Below are 21,697 nucleotides of genomic sequence, written 5' to 3'. Positions count from 1 at the left end.
CAAATCCACTCCCACTGAAAACCACTTAAAATACAATGTGGTAAATAGTAGCACCCATTGATGAGAAATTAGAATCAATACTATATCTCTGCATGCCATGGTTACTTACAGTAACTGCAGCCAGTTCTAATATGGCAAGTGTGTTATATCAGTGTACATAAGAACAGTATCAAGCAGTTGTGTTTTTTCTGTGGGCCAAAGGACTGATCACAAAGGAAGTGCATAAAAAAATAGTTGAAGTGTACATTGAAGAATGTATGCCAAGAAAAGCAATATATAATTGGATTCAGCATTCAATAATGGATGAATGAGAATCACAGACAAGGAACATCAAGGTCATCCCATGGAAGTTGCAACTGAGACCAATATAGCATGTGGAGGAGATAATTCATGCTGACTGATATGTATTGATGAACAACATAGCTAGTAGTGTGGTTTATTCTCATGAAACTGCCTACATTGTGCATGAGCAGCTATAAAATCCATAAAGTCTATGCACAATAGATCATATGCCAGTTGTCTGTTGAACACAAAATGAACAGATTGAGCTTATACATGCAGGACCACATGTAGTATCATAAAGAAGGAAAGGACTTCATCAAACAAATTGTTTTAGGATGAGCTATGGATACACCACTTTCAACCTGAATTGAAGTATGGATGCATGGAATAGAAACATCTCTCTTCCTTATCCACAAAAAGTCTAAGATGCCATTAGCATACAAAGTTATGTTAACCTTTTTTGAAAATCACAGGCTATCATACTGGCAGAAATCTAGCCTCAAAATGAAAAACAGTCAATGCCATTTTGTAGAAACTGGAGTTATCCATTTTCCAAAAACAGTGATTCTCCGGGATAATAATGCCCGCCCTCATATGGCCGACCAATGCAGGATCTGTTGAAAACTTTTGGTTAAAAACACTTAAAACAGCTACTTTAAAGCCTCGACTTATAAGTCAGACCCCTTGATTTCCATCTTTTGGGTCTCTGAGAAATCACACAGATGGGTTGCTATTTCAAAGATCATGATGCCTTTGCCAACAAGATGATTTGTTGATTGCAGAAGCAGCCAAAAAAATCTTTGCTGACAGCTTTGAAGCACTTGGATAAGTGTCTTAATGTGTGTGGAAATTACATAAAAAAAAAAAAATTAAGTCAAGTACTCACAGTCTTTTTTCTATCCCATTTTTTTTACATATATTGACTTACCCTCATACACTCAAGTCCAAAAACAGGATGAGCCAAAAGTACCAAAATCTGATTTCAAAAAATTCTGATGGGTTTTTTAATGCAAATAAAAAAAGTTTACATATCATAGCTATGTTTCCTGATTCCTTAAGCTTTGAAAACACTATCACAGATGTTAAAGTATCTGCCATGTTCATGCAAGCACAAATGCTTGCAGCAACATGTGTTTCTAACCATGCATCTTACTATGACTGGAGAAATTTTATTGATGGTAGCACCAATGTTTCCTTTTAAGAACCACAGATCTCTAGGATTATCCCTGTACAAGTATTCCTTTAGATTATTCCATTTATTGTGGACTTGCTTACTAACCACCTGAATTTACAACAAAAACTCTCTCTGAATTGTGCATACATGTTAAAACATTTTACACCAAATTGGTGTAAAATGTTTTAACATGTTGCTGTTTACACGTTCTAAACACAGTACACAAATTATTTATAACACAACAACAAATCCATTTGTAATTTATTTTCAACACTAGTGAGTAACACTCTGGCACTCCACAAGCGAGTAACACTCAGGCACCCGACAATTAATTAATAAAGGCACAACACTGGTTCTTTGCCAGCCACACAGCCACACTCTCTGGTCAGCACTGCTACACACTCCGGTCAGCACTGCCTGGCCACACTAAAGGGAAAGCACAATTTTTCCCTCTCTAGGCAGGACAATCTCTCCCCGCATTCTCAAGTCTATAGTTACACAACACACCTGACACGTGTGACAGAGCTGTGGACTGTACATCAACACTACGTAACATAAACACACGTGTCACAATTTTGTTAAATTGAATATTGAACTTAACATTTAGTTTCAAACTATGTCTCCAAAAAGAAAACACATTATATTTGTAAAAAAGACATGCTTGTGCATGTGGATAGCCTGTATTGCTGCATTATGACATTGGAGAGCCAATAGAAAACTGGTGCAGGTCAGGACATCAGCATGTCTGTGTAAGGAGAGATATCTGACATGTTTTGGAATTTGCCCTTTGCAGAGTTAATTTAAATGCTTAGGGCATTGTTATTGTCTTTACATGTTCTCAAAGATGTGAGTAAAATAATGATTTTAGAAATTCATAGCACGTCAACATTACCATCATAAAAAAAATATTACAATCCGAGTTTAGGGATTTTCGGCTCACCCTGAAGTGTGAGAACCAAGTGACTTTACAAACAAAGTCACTTAGTTCACACACTTTCCTTTAATCAACTTGAACAAATGAAGTCTCAAATTAAACCTCATAATATCTAGATGTGCAGAAAACTATAGAAGTGTGAATATATTTTGATATGATTGAACTATTAATGATTTTAGTGATTTTCAGTTGGACACAGTTGGTTCAGAAATATAAAGAATAAAATATGTTTGTATATATATATATATACAAATGTATTTTATTCTTTAAATATAAATATATATTTGCAAATGTATTTGAAAGTTTTAAAATCTATCAAATTTTTCTTTTTTTCATTTCAAGCTAGCTGATAGTATTTACATTTTTATTTAGTAAATTACAAAATGTCTTCAGATATCAGTCTTCGCAATCACCAAAGATGATCTTTTATAGAGGTTACACCTCTGCAATAATGCAAATTGGTTAAAACATCCTGTGATGACATTGCCATTACTAAAATAAAAATAGTTCATTTTCTTTTTTTTATAATTTATAAAAAACCTAATATATTCTGTACATTCAATGTTGATACCTTGAAATTGTCATGTCAGTCACAGGTTTGTCATCACTAGTTTAGCACTTTGTTAAATATCTATTTTAAGTTATAGTAAGTTATTACTTTCTTTCCTTTTAAAGAACAATTATCATGTCCAGTGGATGTTCAAAAAGATATCATTTTTCTTCCATATTAAGTTGCATCTTAAAGTGTCTGGAATGTTCTTGGTGAAGACCAACAAGATGCAACTCTACAACTTGAGAATCCCACACATTCTATGAGACTCAGATAGGTTGCAGCCATTCCATGAGCAAATAACTTCATTGTCAATAAAGTCATTGACAAATACTGCCATATATATATATATATATATATAGGCATTGTCATCCACGAAAATTAAATCTGCAACCACTGCTTCTCAGAAAAGTCTCACTTGAGATTTCTTTGTCTCTATACTTCCTTGAATAATGGCATCTCTTGCATATAGCTCAGTGCTGTCCTTAAAACATAGTGCTATCTATTCTATAATGCCACCAACTTCAAACAAGTCTTTCCACGATTTTATGGGACTGTATCAGATTTTCTGCTCTCTCATGATTCTAATCTGACAAGGACCATTCCGTAAACTGTACCTAGACTCCGATGTATGAACTAGATGATTATGTTATGTTTGGACATGAGTACAGATAAAACATTATATATACATTATTTTAATTTCAATAAATTTTGTAAATACATTGCTTAAAATAATTATTTCTGTAATTTGTTAATGCATTTAATGAATGCATATTGTATTTGGTTATTTACCTATAACTGGTTAATATAATAAATATTTAATTATTTACTGTCTGACACGTACTTCCTTCAATCTGTCTGATTAGCAATATCAAGCTTTCAGACCCTGTTTTAAAATTTCTGAAATATTAACTATTGTATATATTTTATAGCAATAGATATTTTTTATTTTAAACAATAATTATAAATAAAATGAGTATTTTAAAGTTTGGTATTTACTTTTCTTTCTTAAATGAATATTATGTTATTAAATATTTCCAAGATTATCATATAAAATCAAATATAACAATCTTCATATTTGAAAATTCTACTATCAAATTTATAAAAGATAGTTTAAGTTAATATTTTTTTTACGTTAAAATAATACAATATAAAAATTAAATAGAACTTTAAATTTTATAATATACAGTACTTAAAATAAGAATATAATTCTGTACTGATAACAGTTTTAAATAAAATAAAACTGTTAATACAAAGCATATAATATAAAAAAATATAATCCTATAATCACCTAAAAATTACGATAAATATGAATATCAATTTCATTTCCACTGAATAAGTTAATTAATACTTGTCACATGCTGACAAATAGGAGAGCACTCATAATTTGCAATGTCAATATCAAGGGTGTTGTAGCAGTCAAACAAGTTACTATAACACTATATATATATATATATATATATATATATATATATATATATATACATGCAGTCTTACCTGTGTATCAAAAACATTTTCTAATTTTATTTCAAATTGAAAATAAAGTGCTCCACTATCGTTCCGACAATCGTGAGCAACCTGGAAAAACAAAAAAAGCATATTTAAATTATTCTGTTCGTGAAGTTGATTAATATTGAATTTAATTAACACCAATTTAAAAATATCAAGAATTTTTTAAATATTCTCTCTTCGAATAATTGATTAACTAAATACCTAAATAAATTTATTATTATATTTTTTATAAAATTCAAGAATTTCATCTTATCAATAAATAACAAATAATTTTACCTTTTTTAAAATTCTGATCAAATAACTTCCTTAAATATTATGTTTAACAAGCTAGATATTTAAAAAATGCAGACATAATGTGAAACAAGTTATTTTAAATACAACCTTGACTATCAAGTTTAACGATAGGAAGGAAAATGGAATCGTAAAAGACTACGAAATAATTCGTTTTCACAAACAAATTCTTTTTAACTTTAATATTTTTAAATACGTTTATTATTTATTGACTATTATCTTGTTAGGTAAACGTTGGTATCTTGGTATCGTGTTTACATTAGAAGATCTATCAGATTTTAATTTATGTTATTTAAGATGTAGAATAAAATAGATTATCGTCTGATAAATTAAACATTAAAATTTGTAAACAAATCATATTTAGTTGAGTAACACTGAAGATAAAAACTGAATATTTATTATGCTTGAAAGAAAATGTTAATAAACAAAGTGTAATATAAGAAATAAAACTTTCATTCTTAAATTTAAAATAAATAAATCGTTTTAAACTTTTAGCAAATTTTGATTTCTCAAAATCAAATGTCCTAATTACTATTAAAGATGCTTTATTGACGATATGGATTTCTTATCAATCGAGCCACTGAACGTATTGATAACACGTTACAGATAAGACGAATGAAGCTAATACTTGTTGGCAGATATCATCAAGTTATGGGAATTAACGATATGTACAGTCGAAACACTAATTTTAGAAACGTGTTATTTTGGCTAGAAGACTTAAAATTTAAATTTTATCACAACATTATTTTTAGAATAAAATATTCAAATGTATAAAGATATCGCAGATTATATTATTTGTTCGTCGGATGCCGATCTAAATTATACGAGAGAAATCTATTTAGAAAATTGATATCAGTTCATATCACTTAAGTGGAGTGGGGTAGATTATTTATTAAAGAAAAAGATAACTTTTAATGATATTAAATACATGTTTTGGAAATTATTAATTACTGTTTTACACATTTGACGAATTAATAAAAAACTTGTGTGTACAACAACAAACATTACCATCAACAGCTAAAATGTTAAAGTATAAAGATAACTAAATAAATATATGTAATTTATATGATAATATAGCCAATAAAATTATTAGAATGCATAATGCAAAATTTATATATAAATATCCCATTTTAAAAAAATTAACATGTATAAACTTAATGCTAATATGAATAACAACATAACACATATCTACTTTCGGATAAAATTATAACTAGTTAGAAGTCAAACTATATTATCTTAATTAGTATTGTTTTAAAAACCATTTATGGAATAATTATAGTTTAACTTTCAATAAAATTAGTTCAAGAATTTATATATAGTCTGGTATGCTATTCACGCCAAGTAATGATAGTAATAAGAAGTAAACTCACTGTGTACGGCGTCGTTTTATTTAAATTCATGTGTGTTCTTCTCTGTTTCGAACGTGAACGTTCGATATAAAAATGCTCTTATTCGCCCGAAAACGACGGAAATACATTCATTGAAAGCGCTCAAAAGAAAAATATTTTGTAACGCCGTACACGGTGAGTTTACTTCTTATTACTATCAAGAATTTATTTTTATCATCATCAGAAAACTGGTAATTGTTAATGATAATTTTTTAAACAAAATATTAAACATATATTTTAAAAAAATAACTGATTTTCAACTTTCTTGTTTCTCATTTTTCAGTTTCATAAAATTATTACTCTTTTAGTTGACTTATGACAGAATTATTGACGAAATTTAAATAATTAATAACAACAAAACTACAATATTTAATATTATATGAGCTCAAACTAAATACAGACAAATTCAATAACGTACGGAAAGATTTATTTAAAAGGAAAATTAAATCAGTGCTAATTTAAAATTAAAGAAATTTCTACAATTACCACACGATTTCAATATTTATAATAATAATAATAATAATAAATTTGCTATATTATAAATATGACAAAAATTAAAATACAAACTAAATAGAAACTACTAACAAATAGACATTCTGTACAGGTCAATGATCCTTTATCGGAAAAGTTTCAAAAACTGAATTTTTTTTTGTATTAAATGCAATTCGACACAGGTTTGAAGTATCATTTGTGAATGAATATTGCTACCAGTCAAATGCACTTTTTTTACTCTTATATTTTTTACTTTTTACGATTTTGAACTCATTTTACTGTTAAAATATCCAGAGTTTGCAATATCCCAATAACTTACACTGATATGAAGAAAAGAAAGGTTTTATTGATATTTATATATTGCTCTCGGTATGATCATTAGTAAAATTAATTTCTCTCACTCTAAAATCTGAAACACATCAGTTCCAAGGACTTCTTATAAGACATTAAAACATTACAGTAGCATTTCTATTTGCCTATTAAATTCTATATATTTAAACCTAAAATTAGTTTAAAATTAAAATTTAATTTGAAATAAATTCAGAATATAATTAGCCTTATTATATGAAAACTTTTTACCATTGAGATCATATTTGAAATAATCACTGAAAACAATTGATACGAATTCATGACTTTGTATTTGACAAAAAATTATTATTCGGTAAAATCTATGGTAAGATTTGGCATTTTAAGCAAAACGTTTTTTAAGACCGATTTAATATTCATGCAGAAATAAAAAGTTCACACATCAATGAATTCATTAGCAGTGATGTTAAAATGTTTATCTGCATAAACAATAGGTCTATCCTAATCCAAAAATGGTCAACTAGATGGTGGTCAGCTGAGGAATATTAAAAATATCCGCTTAATATAAAATATAAAAATAACCAGTCTGACAGACACACGTTCGAATTGAGATGAAAATCTCGGAAGTTTTTCACGTATAATCTGATTAAATATGTTGGAACTCATCCCTTACCATCCAATTGATTTTACTATATATATATCTAGTCTATCCATAATGGAAAAAATTTCAAGTTGGGTGTATTTGTTGACGTGCTTGGAGCTTCACATCAATGAATCCAACATCAGAAGAAAATCAAAGCAACAATCAAGAACAAATAATTCAAATATTCCACATTTCCAAGATAAAACACGTTGCAAGAATTCTATAAGTTAAACAGATTCAGAACAATATATTTTCTAATAATCTACTGGTAGATAAAGTCATTCAATTATACTTCTTGATACAACACACCCAACAGCCGCAAGTGAACAGGTCAATTGCTGTTGGGTGTGTTGTTAACTTTTATTATCTGGTTTCATTGGTGTTTATTTGTCTTCTTGATACCTTTGTAAAACATGAAGTTCTATTGGTTATAGTGTAAAGAAAATTTGTATCTAAGCAAAAGTATATATAAACAATGTTACTCTTAAGATAATGTTATGACATATTAAATTGGAATAACATATTACTGTATTCCATTGTATTTAATATAATTATTTTCTTTTTTATTAGATGAATATTCTTTAGTAGTATGTTCTACACCAGATATGTGAAAGATGATGATGTCCTTTCCTCCTCACTTTATAAATTCTCTGAAAGTGATATGCAATTTGAAACTTTCATTCATTATTTGTTACCTGAAAAATGAGGCGTAACTATTATAATCATTCATAACAGCATAATCATTAAAAATAGAAATGAAGATGGATTTAGTTTCTTCACTGTATTTTAATATGTAAATTATTGTTAGCCATTTTAATCAAAAGCATAATCATAGTACACTATAGATCAGGGGCGGCCAACAAGTCGATCACCAAGCCAATTTTGGTCAATCGCTTGCGATGTCTTGACTTAATGTATTATATTTGTAACCAAATGCAACAGTATGCATGCAGTTATGACTCAACTCATAAGCAGTGCACCTCGTACTGAAACAGTGTATAAACAGTATGTATTTCACACCTCCCCTCCCCACTTAGACAAGTTGATTGCAACACATTTTTAAGATAAAAAGTAGATCATATGTACACAAAAGTTGGCCACCCCCGCTATAGATTAATACTCACATCAAATATTGTATAGTAGGACGGAGAATTCACCGAGTTCGATGTTATTTATAAAGCCAAACTCGGTGAATTCTCCGTCCTACTAGCATAATCATATTATATATGATTATAAAAGCATATTTATGTTGTTAAAAACAGGATTATAAATGAGATTTCAAATTAATTTGAAAACGAAACTGTAATATTTAAACACTTAAATACTATATTTAAACTTTTGCAACTTTTTAAATCAAACAAAAATTTGGTTTCTATTCATATTCAAATAATAAACAAATATATCTTACAAGATCTGTCTAAAAAATAGAAAAAATAATAGGCCTACATTTAAATCACTCAATGTGGCATTTATAAACAAAGAAATTTGCTCTTTAGTGTTACTTTACAGATAAAACAGAAAATTTTTAGTATTCAAAATGAATACAGTTAAATTATTTTATCAAAAAACTGCAAAAGCTTTTTCATAAATATTCTAAATAACAAATTATAAATTTGCATGATGCAACATATTACAAAATCAGTTTAAATTATTTATTATGATTACTTTTTCACACACGAACTGTTATAAAAACAATAAAAATTATTCATCATTTACAGATAAAGTAATATAATCTATTTGGCAACCTTCTTGTCAACAATTTTCTTCATATAAAAAAAATTTTATTACGTGAAATTATTATAAAACTAATATTCTGTTTTTGTATAATCTTTCAGACAACGATTCAAAGATAAAGGTGAATAACTGTTAAGGTAAACTCTAAATCATTATTAACTATTGCAAAAAAAAATGTTTATAATGCTTTTCCTACTGTAGAATGAGTGTAATAAACTTTTGTTCTACAATAGAACCACTAATATTAAAGTGGTAATTAATAATATAGGCCAATCAATAGTTTTTCTATTGTCTATGTGCTCAAAACCTCTCTTCCAAGAAATTTATCATCTGTCATTATTACGATAGAGATCCTCTATCCAGTTAATGTGTTCTAATATCAATATAATTTCTCTCCTATATTATTAATAGAAATTCCATAAATTACATTGAGATAACTTCTAGAAAATGGAAACACAACTGAAAACCATTAAAAATTTATCAAAGTATAAATAGACACTTAACACATTTTCTTGTATATTTTAATTCCTAATTAAAAGATATGAAAATGTTAACCATTTGCTTGCACTTTTAATTATTTTATTTTATAAAAATATATTTCAATTACATACAGTTTACAATTTATCTTTATTCTTAGAATGTTGAACAAGTTTAATTTTCGTTAGTGTTTTTTTTATTTATTTATATTTTTATATACTAACTGAATATAATTATCCCTTGTGTATATGTATGTTTTAGGATAATTGACAATCATCATTGGCATAGCCAGGGTTTTGTTATGGGGGGCCTAGTAGAGGCTGTAATTTTCTGGGGAGGGGCACCAGGTTAACTGGGAGGTGGAGCGTGCCCATCCATGCCCCTTCCTGGCTACGTCCATGACAATCATATGTGTTTGCAGGCATATATGTATGCGTTCTGTTAATTTGTATTATCCTGAAAACATATAAAAAGTGTTGGTACTCCTTGGTTTTTATATCTAATTCTAAGAATCTTATCTTAATTTGCAAAAAAATCATATTTATATCAGAATATAGTTGTTTTTACTTCATCAGATTGTGATAAAGGTATAATATTGTATTAAAAAAAAGTCATAGGTAATCAAATTACACATAATAACTTTGACCACAAATTTTAACTAATTAAGTCATTTAAATAGGCTAATTGACTATCTGTAGTGACAATTTTTTCTAATCATAAATAAACTGAGCCAGCTAAAAAATCCTAATTAAAGTTATTATGTTACATATTATTACTATATATTGTGTAATATTATTCAATGTAATTAATAACACAATTACTATAGTAAATAACAGATTCTATATAATATTCAAATATACAATGAATATCCAATTAATACATATATACATATAAATTAGATGCATATATAAATTACACTCTATAAATTAATAATTAGAAATTATATTATGATTACTGTACAGAATCTGTCATTTAATGTAGTATTATTCCTTACACATTATGTTGTAAATAATTTCATATATAAAAAAAATGAGTTGAGTATAACAATTATGATGCTAAGATTTTTACCATTTAAAATTGCCTGATATATTGCTTTCTTTCAATTAGAAAATCATTCCTTTATCTATTTAATACAGAATAGAAATTATTATCTTAAAAACTGTATTTTAATGGACTTATAAATTCCAAAACAATATATAATTTCTATTTAATACTACCATGCAGATCATAGTTGTCGATTCAGAAAGACGTCTCCCATGTAAAATGAAATAAAATGGCCATTTTTTACTTCTGACTTTGAACATTTATTAATTTAATTTAAAACTGACATATTCAATTGAAATTGTCTCCATCACATTAATACACTTTTCCCAATGCAATAGAAATGCATTAATGCCAATTTCATAGAAATCACGAGAACGAGAGGCCAAAAAGTCATTAAAGATACCTTTTATTGTCCCCTCTTCCTTGAAGACTTTCCTTGCCAAAAAACTGTCCAAATGTATAAAAAAAAAGTGATAGTCTGTAGGCAAAAAGTCTGAAGAATAAGGTGTGTGGGTAAGAATTTCATTTGAATACTTTCATTTTTGTGACAAATAATTAAAGAACTGCAGACCTCCAAATGAGGGTACGTGACAACTGGGCAATTCACAATGGGCGACTGTCATCTAGGCAACAGAAACAAATATTTTTGCACACTTGGCAAGTATACAAGTTGGCAGATATTATTTATTTATTTTTTGTAAATATTGGTAAGATATATATATAAATATAAATATAGTTAAGATTAACAAAGTATGAATTACAAGTTATTTCCAACTTAAGAAAAGGAAATGTTTTCAAATAAGGTACTGTAGCATCATTAATTATTTTATGTCAGAAGTGGTTAACAAAGCGCATAAAAACAAATTTTTTCGAAGAACTTTTATACTTTTTTAATTTATATTATATTTAATGTGTAATGTAACAAATTCTTATTTTTATATAATTGTTATCTTTGTTTTTACATATACAGTATTTGTTAATTTTGGGGTAGATATAAACTGTCCTTTGAGAAACGAGTTCATTGTTTCTTAAAAAATATTATTTAAATTTACTGGGTAATAGATCAATAGAAAAGAATGGTAGCTTTTATAAAAACAAAAAAAAAACAAAAAGCCTTGTATTTTGTCTATTGATCATCTCTTATTTTGTCGCCCAGTTATCAATAGCCTAGTTGTCCGTCGTCCAGTTGTCCGTCACCCACTTGATGTCGCCCAGTTGACAGTGTCCTTCCAAATGATACTCCTTATCTCTCTCATTGAATTTGTGTGGTACCCATTTGTTGAGCTCCTTGACTTTTCCTAACGTATTTACATGTCGAGAAATGGTTGAATAATGTCCAATATGTTCAACCTTTCCGTGATTTCCCAGATAGTCAAGTTGATGTTAAGATTTGATGATGTTTTTCACTTTTGAGTTTTGAGATTTATATTCCAAGAATGAAATGTTTTGAACCAATACCTGGTGGCCTGCTCACTCGCAGAACCTTCATCAAAAGTTTAATTGGTATTTCGGTTTGCTTTGGCTGCATTATGAGATATAATGCAGCCAACGTCCCTGCTAATACTAAAAAAAGAAAATTATTCAATTTCCTTTTTTCCATGCCATCAAAAAAAGTACTCTTAAACATGTAGAACTCACAATATAAATGAGATTACATTATTAAATTCAAATATTATGCATGTACTCTTCCAATTACATACAGTAAACCATGTTCAAATGGAAAAAAGTTGAACTGCAAGACCAGACAGTTCAAAATTTTAAAAAACAGCCATTTCATTTCCAACGACACAATAGTATTACTTAATTTATATGCAGGAAATTTTGTATTCGTAATCAGTCACATTATACATTAAAACATTAAAATTAAATCATAATGAATACGAAATTATTATTTAAATTAACAAATCTTCGAAAGTCATTCCATTATAAAGGGAAAAAAATACATTTTTAAATCTCAAACAATGAGAATATATCAAAAAGTTAATCTTTTTTTATTTTTTTTTTAATTATGATCTAAATGTTGCTCTTGATTGTTATAAAATGTTTTAAAGATTTTGTTTAAAATAATATGAGAAAATACCTTAATGAATGATCTCAAACATTTACACACACAAAAAATGATGTACAATCTAAACTCGCAAAAAAATTAATTGATGCGTCCATCAAAAATGATAACGAACAATTAATGATAAGCTATTAAAATGTTAAAAAGTAAGTGAAAAAAACATTCAAGTAAAACTGATTGACAATATTTAATAACATACATGAATAAAATATTGAATATTCTTACTATACGATTGATATATTAATTTACGGAACTACGTAAAATATACAAGAAAGAACAAATGCTATCAGTGTGTGACAAACTATTACTGATTTAATACCAGAAAAAATAAATTAAAAGAAAAACTAATAATATATTTAAAAACGTATAGTTATGCGTATAACAAATATGCTGTAATGGAAGAACTGGTGCATGAATACTGTATAGTTCGTGACATCTCTCTCTCAATTCAACAATAGAAAAAAACTGAATTCATATGTTTATAAAGAAGTCGTAAATCTTTAGAAACAATTTGATTGAAGCTTTTGAACAATACAATGAATATTTTCTGGTTAGAAAATAATCGAGTATAAACTGAAAGTGAATGAACATTATGAAAACATGTCCGAAATGCATTCTGTTAATAAAATAGTGTTTTTTAAGTCTAATTTGATGTCCTGTGGTGGTATAATAACTCTAGCGGTAAAGAAAAGCCAATCTTAGTGCTCACAAACTATTATGAAAACATTTTTGCAATGAAAATAATATATCGGTCACACTTAAAAATTTGTATTTGTGTAATTTTAATTAAATTTTTTGAAAATTTTTATAATAATAATAACATTTCTGAATGTTGTCAAAATATTTTTCATAAAAACTATTTCTGTTCTAAATTATGACTGCTACGGTTATCATTACGTAGATGTAAATTAAACATACTAACATAAATTAATTTTGCAAATAATCGGTCCAAAAATTTTATTTATTTATTTTTTTTTGTTTCTTATAAATGAAGTTAACTTTCAATAACAATTTCTTAACCCAATGACTTTGATACAATATGCATAATTTCACGAAGTATTTTAAGCATGGCAATGCTCATCGTCGACAAATAAAAATAAACATGTCAAGTAACACATTATCAATTAGTGAAAATAAATAAATTATTGCAGACTACTGGAAATAGATTTGTAGTTAAAAAAAAAATCGTAAACGATTTAAAAAACACTTAAAATTATTTAAAATATATTTTTAACAAAACTGATAACAAAAATAAACAAATCTGTCGATATTTTAAATACGATTTGTTTGTTTTTATTAACAATAATAATACTTTAATTACTACTACTTTGATGATCAAATTCAAATGTATTTCAATTTGTTTTATTTTATTTTACTTTATTTCTTGAAATTAAGGAATTTTATATATATATCTGTACATGAACACAAAGAAAACAATTTAAAAATATCAATTAATTTGTATATGTCTAATTAAAAATAATTTGTGTGTGCTATTAAATAATTTTATTTGTTTCATTATTTTTCATGCTTAAACTGTAATACTTTATTTATTAAATGCTACTTTAAACTACTTTAAATTATTAATTGAAGTTCTATTAGTATACTAAACACCCCAACATACATAGATAATCAACCCACGATTGCCTTAACGATTTATAGCCCGATTGTTTAAGGCAATCATTTGGTTGAAGTTCTATTTAAAAATTCTTAAAAAATTAATATCAACATAAACTAAATAACAATTTAACATTATGGTATATTTAGCAATACTCATTTAAATTTTTTTCTTATCCGTTTAAGCTGGAAGTATAAATATATTTTAATAAGTAATCACTTTAATATTTGCTAAAATTCAAAAGTGACTGATAATATATGAAATATTTAACAGTAAACAAATTATATTTTAATTTATATGTCACCAAATAACTGTTTACATTATTCTGATAATTAAAATTGTAATGAAAGTTTCACATAAAAGTGAATTAAATTAGAAATCCCTAAACTTTTTTGACTGTTGATCCTTTCAAGGATTCTTCAAACTATTATCAATCCCCTCTTTTCTTTTTGCTTTAATACAGTCAATAATTATAATAATAATAATAAATTAAATTATTATTGAGCCAGTATTAATTCACACACCTTTTTATAGAAAAGATCTACTTATGGTGCGCAAATTTACAGTATCCCGAACTGTTACCGAACTAACAATTTTTAACAAACCGTTTTAAATCGATCCCCAATTAATTTTTAACCTCCGAAATGCATTATTTAACCTATTAACCACTTCGGAAACCTGATTTAAAATAATTAAAAAATGCCTATAGAGTAATAAAATGCAAATTAATAAAAGAGTAATTATTTTTTTTATCAAGAAATAAATATTCGGTCTACATTGAAATTTTAATTACTTCAAATTAAAAACATTTTATTACTTTTTAACTGTATATTTAATTTTAGAGTAAAATACAATAATTTAAAATTATACTCAAATTATACGTAAATAAATATTTTATTTTATAATGTGACATTATCACGTTAAATACAAATAATGAATTTGTTTATACGCAAATATTTATATTTAGAACGACACATAATTGCATATAATAAATCTTGCTATATTATACATTAATATAAAATGTTGTACAATATTAAATAATAAATATTCCAAAAATAATAATGCAATACTTCATTTTTTAATATTTGATATATAAAATAAATTTAGTATTTTCATGCTGATACAAATGTAAATTTTAGATGTATAAATTGCAAAGTTTAATTAAAATTATCTATCTTCTTAATAAGATTCAGTTTATCTGTCAATTTGATTGTTTCTATACTAGATGATATTATCCAAGCTTGTGATCAGCAGGTAGCAAAAGATAGTTTACAGAAATTAATGACAGAATTCAGAACTCAAATTGATTCTATACTACTTTGTAAGAATTCTAGAGCAGTTTCAGTTAATATTTATATATATATATATATACATACATACTATATATACATTCTTACAATTTAAGGTTAATGTTACCTATGGTAGCGAACATGGCAACTCATCTCTGAAACAGTGGGGACGCACGTTCCAACCTAACCTAACCTATTCTAATAAATTACCATAATTATTGCCAACCAAATTATTAGAATAGGTTAGGTTAGGTTAGGTTAGAACGTGCATCTCCACTGTTTCAGAGATGAGCCGCCATGTTCGCTACCATAGGTAACATTAACCCAATTTAATTTTGCTAAATTTCCATTTTCAAAACAAATTTTCAAACTAAGATCATTATAATTCTGTACAAGAAAGAGAAGATGCTAATCAATCTCTGTTTATTTTTCTATTGAAAAAGATGAAATCAAGCAAACTATTTTAATATTCACATATCTATTAATGGAAGATTTTATTTCAACTTTGCAAATGATTCATTTTGCTTCTTGCATCTCAATTGAATTTTCTCCTTTTTTTTCATATAATTCTGTTAACTGCACTTAATTAAAGTACAAACATGTGTATATAGGGCTATAAAGCAAAACGAAAAACAAATAAAACCAATAAGTTTTGTAATAGGTTTATATAATTATAATTATCATTATCATTATTAGTAATAGTAAGAATTCATACAAATGACATGCAATTATTAAAATGGAAAAACTATTGCAATTCTACAAATATTATAGAGAAAATGCAGTTCACAGTACAATACCAAAAAAAAAAATGAAAGAATATATTGATAATTTCAAAATAATTTTCAATATTATTATTTTAAGTTTATTTCTGAATTTATTGCAATTAATTTTTAATTGTTCAAAATTAAAAACAATGTGTCTAGTAAATACATTGCAGGTTGCTCTTGTTGACCACCAATCTAAGATTTATGCAAGATGAGCAAATACCCCAATATACTAGATAAGCATTCACAAAAATTCCTTACTTCAGCACTCAAAAATATCAAAAAACTTATCTTAAAGAATTCCATTATCTCATATTAATAATTTAAAAATTGGATAATTATACTATTACACTTTTAATTAAATATACTTTATTTTTTATAAAATAAATAATAATAAATAGCCTATATTTAACATGAAACAAAACATGTTATGGAAATATGTAATATAAAATGGGAAAAGTCAAAATTGTAGTACCATACCAGTTAATGTTACCTATGGTTCCAAGATGGCAGCTCGTCTGATTCCAGCAAGGAAACAGTGGGGATACATGTTCTAACCTATTGTAATAATTTTGTTGGTAATAGTTATGGTAATTTATTAGAATAGATTAGGTTAGGTTAGAACGTGCGTCCCTGCTGTTTCCCTTCTTCTATTTGCTGGAATCAGAGACGAGCTGCCATCTTGGAACCATAAGTAACATTAACCAAAATACCTTAGCACCAACAAATCAAATGTGACGATTGAACAAACAGTAATTGAAAATTGTTGTTATCTGTAAAACAATTTAATTTCACGTAAAAATGATATTTGTGTAATTTTTATTTTCATTCCAAACAATTCTTTAATTTTTGAAAAAATTCAGCTTCTTGAAATTTTAAGAAACTGAACAGGAATTGTAAGATCTTGCCAGAAGGTTCCTGTAATAGATTTTGTATTATATATCCAATATTGAAGCTGAACATATTTATAACCAAGCAAAATACAAACACTTAAATTATATGTAGAGCCTACACTATATTTAACTCTTACTATTATAAATTTATTCTAAAAAATGATATAAATATTCTTTTCACATATTGCACACACCCATTATTATTCACTATAAATATTTTACATATTTCTCTCACTTATAATGAAAGCCTTTATTATTCTAGTAATTATTGCTTATTTACACAGATAAATAATTGAATTTACCTTTGTAATTGTTTTGGATTCTAAAACATCTCGCAAATTACCTTCCACCATCATCTGTGGGCAAGAAAGGAGATCGAATAAAAAAATATCTTCATTTTCAGTGGCAATTTGTAAGAGAGTAATGGGTCCCGACGGACCTAAGTTGACTCCTTCGCCGTCTAGAGAAATCACGGAATATTCAGGCGAAGACATCAGCTGTTTTACAACAGTGCTACATTCTTTAACTTTTGTAATAATTTTAACAGTTTTCATTACTTTCGCAAATAAATTGTCATTGGAAGTTTCTCTAAAGCAATGGCTAGTCGGCCCAAAAGACATTCTTTCTTTATAATCTAAAGCCGAATTATCAGCTACAGCTTTCATAATTTGGGTTTTTAACCTCTGCTGAAACGTCTGCGATTTATCGGAGTAACGACCGCTGCCACTAGAGGGGGAAGATTGAGCCGAAGAGGAAGCGGTCGTGGGAGCGGTCGACATTACATTAGTCTTATTATTCGACGACACCATCAGCGCCTGTTGTCGTTCCGGAGTTAAAGATACGACGTTCGACTGTACATGAAATATCTGAGAATTCATCTTCAAGAATGCAATTAGATCTTGAGAATTTTTTACCATAATGGACCACATTTCCTTCGGATACCTTGCACTCAAATGAGCAAATAACTGACCAACAGGTAAAGGTCCTCTCATTCTTATAACATTCTCAAAAAATGTCATTAGTTCATTCGTTAACTGTGGATCCAACGGTTCTTCTTCAGGTACTTTAGTAATGTTAACTTTTTCTTCGCCGTCTAGGTTATCGAGTACATTTTTCAGGACAACGTAATCATCTTTTACGACAAACACATCCGGAAATCTGAGTAAGAAATCTTTGAATTCCTTCACGTGCTGGCCCGAAATGTGTCTTATTTCTGGCGTAGCTTGAGATCTATGACCAAGTAAACTTTTTATTGGCACTTCAGCATTACCGTATTGTTCTAACTTATTAGTAAAGTATTCAACTGCTTCTAAGGCATAATCTCTCTTCCCCTTCTTCCCACTCGGGTCATTACTGGATGAAGTATAACAGGTTACAGTCACTTGATCACCATCTATAGTAAACAGGGAAGGATATTGGGAAAGGAACTTTTTAAGACCAGCCTGGCTACCACCGGCGATCTGTCTCATTTCTTTGGTAAATCCTTTAGTACCAAACTGACAGGATAAATCGTGTAATGTCCTAGGTTGCCCTTTATCGATTAAACGATCTAAAAAGAACATTAATGTTAGATTTCTAGTGTGATCATAGTCTTTACTATCCATTTCTGACCTTGTACAATTATTATCCTATGTTGATTTGGCACGAAATGAAGTCCAATGCAGCAAAGAAGCCGCAGATCAAACCGTCACACAGCTGCCATCTTGAATTGTTGCACTAATCACGTGACATAACAGCAACGATACGTCGAAAAGATTTAAGCTGTAATAAAGGACATTGATTTGACGAAATGATCTGTTAAGCTATAAAATGTTTATCTAGAATAAAATTAGATTAATAACCTACAAAAACGTCTTAATTATTAATGATTTTATTATAAACGAAATAAAACTATTTAATTCGGTAAATATTTGGATAAAAACGAAATATTTTTGCAATTATATAAATAATAAAAAATTATTACATCGATTTAAAATTATTTCGATATTATTTATAAAGTCTAAAATTATTAAAATGAAATTATTTATTTAAATTTTTGTATTTTGTTACTAAAACTTAAGTTATACAATTTTTTTAATATGGTGCGAAATGTTGCCGACAGGGGGACAAAGTAGTTTTTTCGTTTTTTTTTTTCTTATTTCTTATTTCTTAATTTTCGCTATAAATTAGCTTTTGTTGTTTAATTGTAGAATAAGTACAATTATTACGTTGATATTTTTGACCAAACCAATTTTAATTTATAAATTTAAAAATAATAATAAAAATTTTTAAAGAAATTTAAAAACTTTAAAAATAATTTAAACTATTTATTATACTGTATATGCATACATAAACGCGTATATATTGTGTATATAATATTGTAATATATTAATTTCATCTACTAATTGATATAAATTATTTAATATTACAGAAATCCAGAACACTGGGAAAAAATGAAAACAAACATTATTTCCTATATAATGTAATAAAATATTTCTATACCAAAATAAAATAAAATAAATAAATAAGTAAACTACATGGGTATATTTGAATTACTTGAATTATTATTCAAAAATCTAAAGAAATAAATTTTAAAAAAATTGATACCATAGAAATACATATTTAACTAATTAAAAAATTTGTAATTTCATATAAAAAATTTTTTATACATGAATTAATGTATTCAAAGATTTTTTAAATTTTAATACGTTATATTCACTTTATTATTTATAGGTCAATAAATAACAAGAAATTTTACTATGAAGTCATCGGATACGTATAAAAATAATGCGTCATGTTTATTACGTCATCAAACATTATAAAAAAAATTTAATAAACAAACAACTATTTTTTGGATAAATTTTTGAATTTTAATAAATCTAAATTTATGTATAAAAATAATAAATTGAAACTTTTTAGAAAATTGATTATCTCGGTTAATTATAATTATTTTTTTCCCGCCTTTTATCGTCTACTGGAAATTTGACGTCATTTTTATCGTCTGCCTTTTCTTAAAGCAGAAAGTTTTTCGAATAAAGAAAAAGAAGGAAATGATAGCAATTAGAGTCGTAAGAATTGTGTTTATCCTTGAATTACTTTTGTTTTTAGTAAAATAATTAATTTAACTTATCCTTGAATGAGTTTAAAGGTTTTATAAAAATTATTACTATTTTAATGATTGAATAAAGTAACAAATTACACTACATTCATTGTTTTTTGGTTTACAACATTTATAATAATAATAATTTTGAAATCTTTAGACTATTCTGTTGACAAGTAAGTATTGATATATTTATATAAAACTCTATAAAAATTTAATATATTTAACAAAATTTATTATAATATGGATGTACAATTGTTCTATAACACATAAAATACTATTTTTATATATTATATTACACATAAAATACTATATTATATATACAGGGTGTCCCAAAAGTCTCCATACATTAACACAAATCAAGCTCACCAGTGGCCGAATAAATAAAACCATTGAACACTGGTAGTTGGTCATCGGTTTCTGCCTGACCAAGGGCTGGCCATCATGCAGTGTTCTGGGTTCTCTTCATGTGTCTAACACCTAAACACAATCCAATTTCCACATAGGAAGTCCTGCTAGGAGGTACCCCGTTGGCAGATCACCCACGTGTTCCGTTGCCTTACTCCGTCAAACCACTCACACTAATCTTAATGCTGACAATAAAGTTACATTTTACCTTTGTATGGAAACTTTTGGGACACCTTGTACAGTATTATAGATAGAACAGTGTGTACTATATGAAAGACATTAGATGCATTAGTTTTCTGTGAATAGTGTTTATTTTTACGTCAAATTCACGTCATACCACACATTTTACAGAAGAAAGGAAGAAGAATAACGACAAAATAGATACATCCTATGTTTATGTTGTGGCTTTATTAAACCTTATTTATTTTCTTTTCTTTACTTTCCTTATACTATCTTCCTGTAGTAACAATTTTACTTCCGTTTTCTGTTTACTTAACCACGCGGTAGTTAGTCGACACATGTGGCCTGGACGGTAATAAAAACAAAAAGGGTGTGACACCGAGGGGTCGAGGGGTTACGTCAGAGGAGATAGGAGGACAGGAGCGAGAGGAAGGAAGATTTTTCGGAGAGAGAGAAAAACGGGACGAACAGAAACAAAGAAAGTTATTAAGGAACGGATCCGAGGTTTTTTTTTTCTTATTTATTACCGCCAGTCACCCCTTCGAACCAATTTTCAGTCTTATCATCTCTGTTTAAT

General features: G+C 27.5%; 1 protein-coding gene and 1 long non-coding RNA gene across 3 annotated transcripts in view; one reads left to right on the top strand and one right to left on the bottom strand.

The window, feature by feature from the left end:
- Positions 1–19,204, bottom strand: part of egl (Egl_like_exo domain-containing protein) — a 31,446-nt gene extending 12,242 nt beyond the window's left edge. The window contains exons 1-3 of one of the 2 annotated variants that reach the window (XM_067284929.1): positions 19,065–19,204; positions 17,756–19,002; positions 4,438–4,518 (exon numbers count right to left, since the gene is read on the bottom strand). In XM_067284929.1, coding sequence (XP_067141030.1) covers positions 4,438–4,518; positions 17,756–18,922 — 1,248 coding nt within the window. In that variant the 5' untranslated portion in view covers positions 18,923–19,002; positions 19,065–19,204. Of the gene's footprint in view, positions 1–4,437; positions 4,519–17,755 lie in introns of both variants that reach the window. The other variant, XM_067284927.1, reaches the window with a different exon arrangement.
- A 1,218-nt stretch (positions 19,205–20,422) lies between these two features.
- Positions 20,423–21,697, top strand: part of LOC136987260 (uncharacterized) — a 58,469-nt gene continuing 57,194 nt past the window's right edge. Inside the window, exon 1 of the long non-coding RNA XR_010882597.1 lies at positions 20,423–20,500. This is a non-coding gene — a long non-coding RNA (uncharacterized lncRNA). The remainder of the gene's footprint in view (positions 20,501–21,697) is intronic.

Source organism: Centruroides vittatus, unplaced genomic scaffold, assembly GCF_030686945.1.
Source record: "Centruroides vittatus isolate TY-2023 unplaced genomic scaffold, ASM3068694v2 scaffold_149, whole genome shotgun sequence".
NCBI lineage: Eukaryota > Metazoa > Arthropoda > Arachnida > Scorpiones > Buthidae > Centruroides > Centruroides vittatus.
Note: the sequence above shows the minus strand (reverse complement) of the source record. Positions and strands in the feature narration are given on the sequence as shown.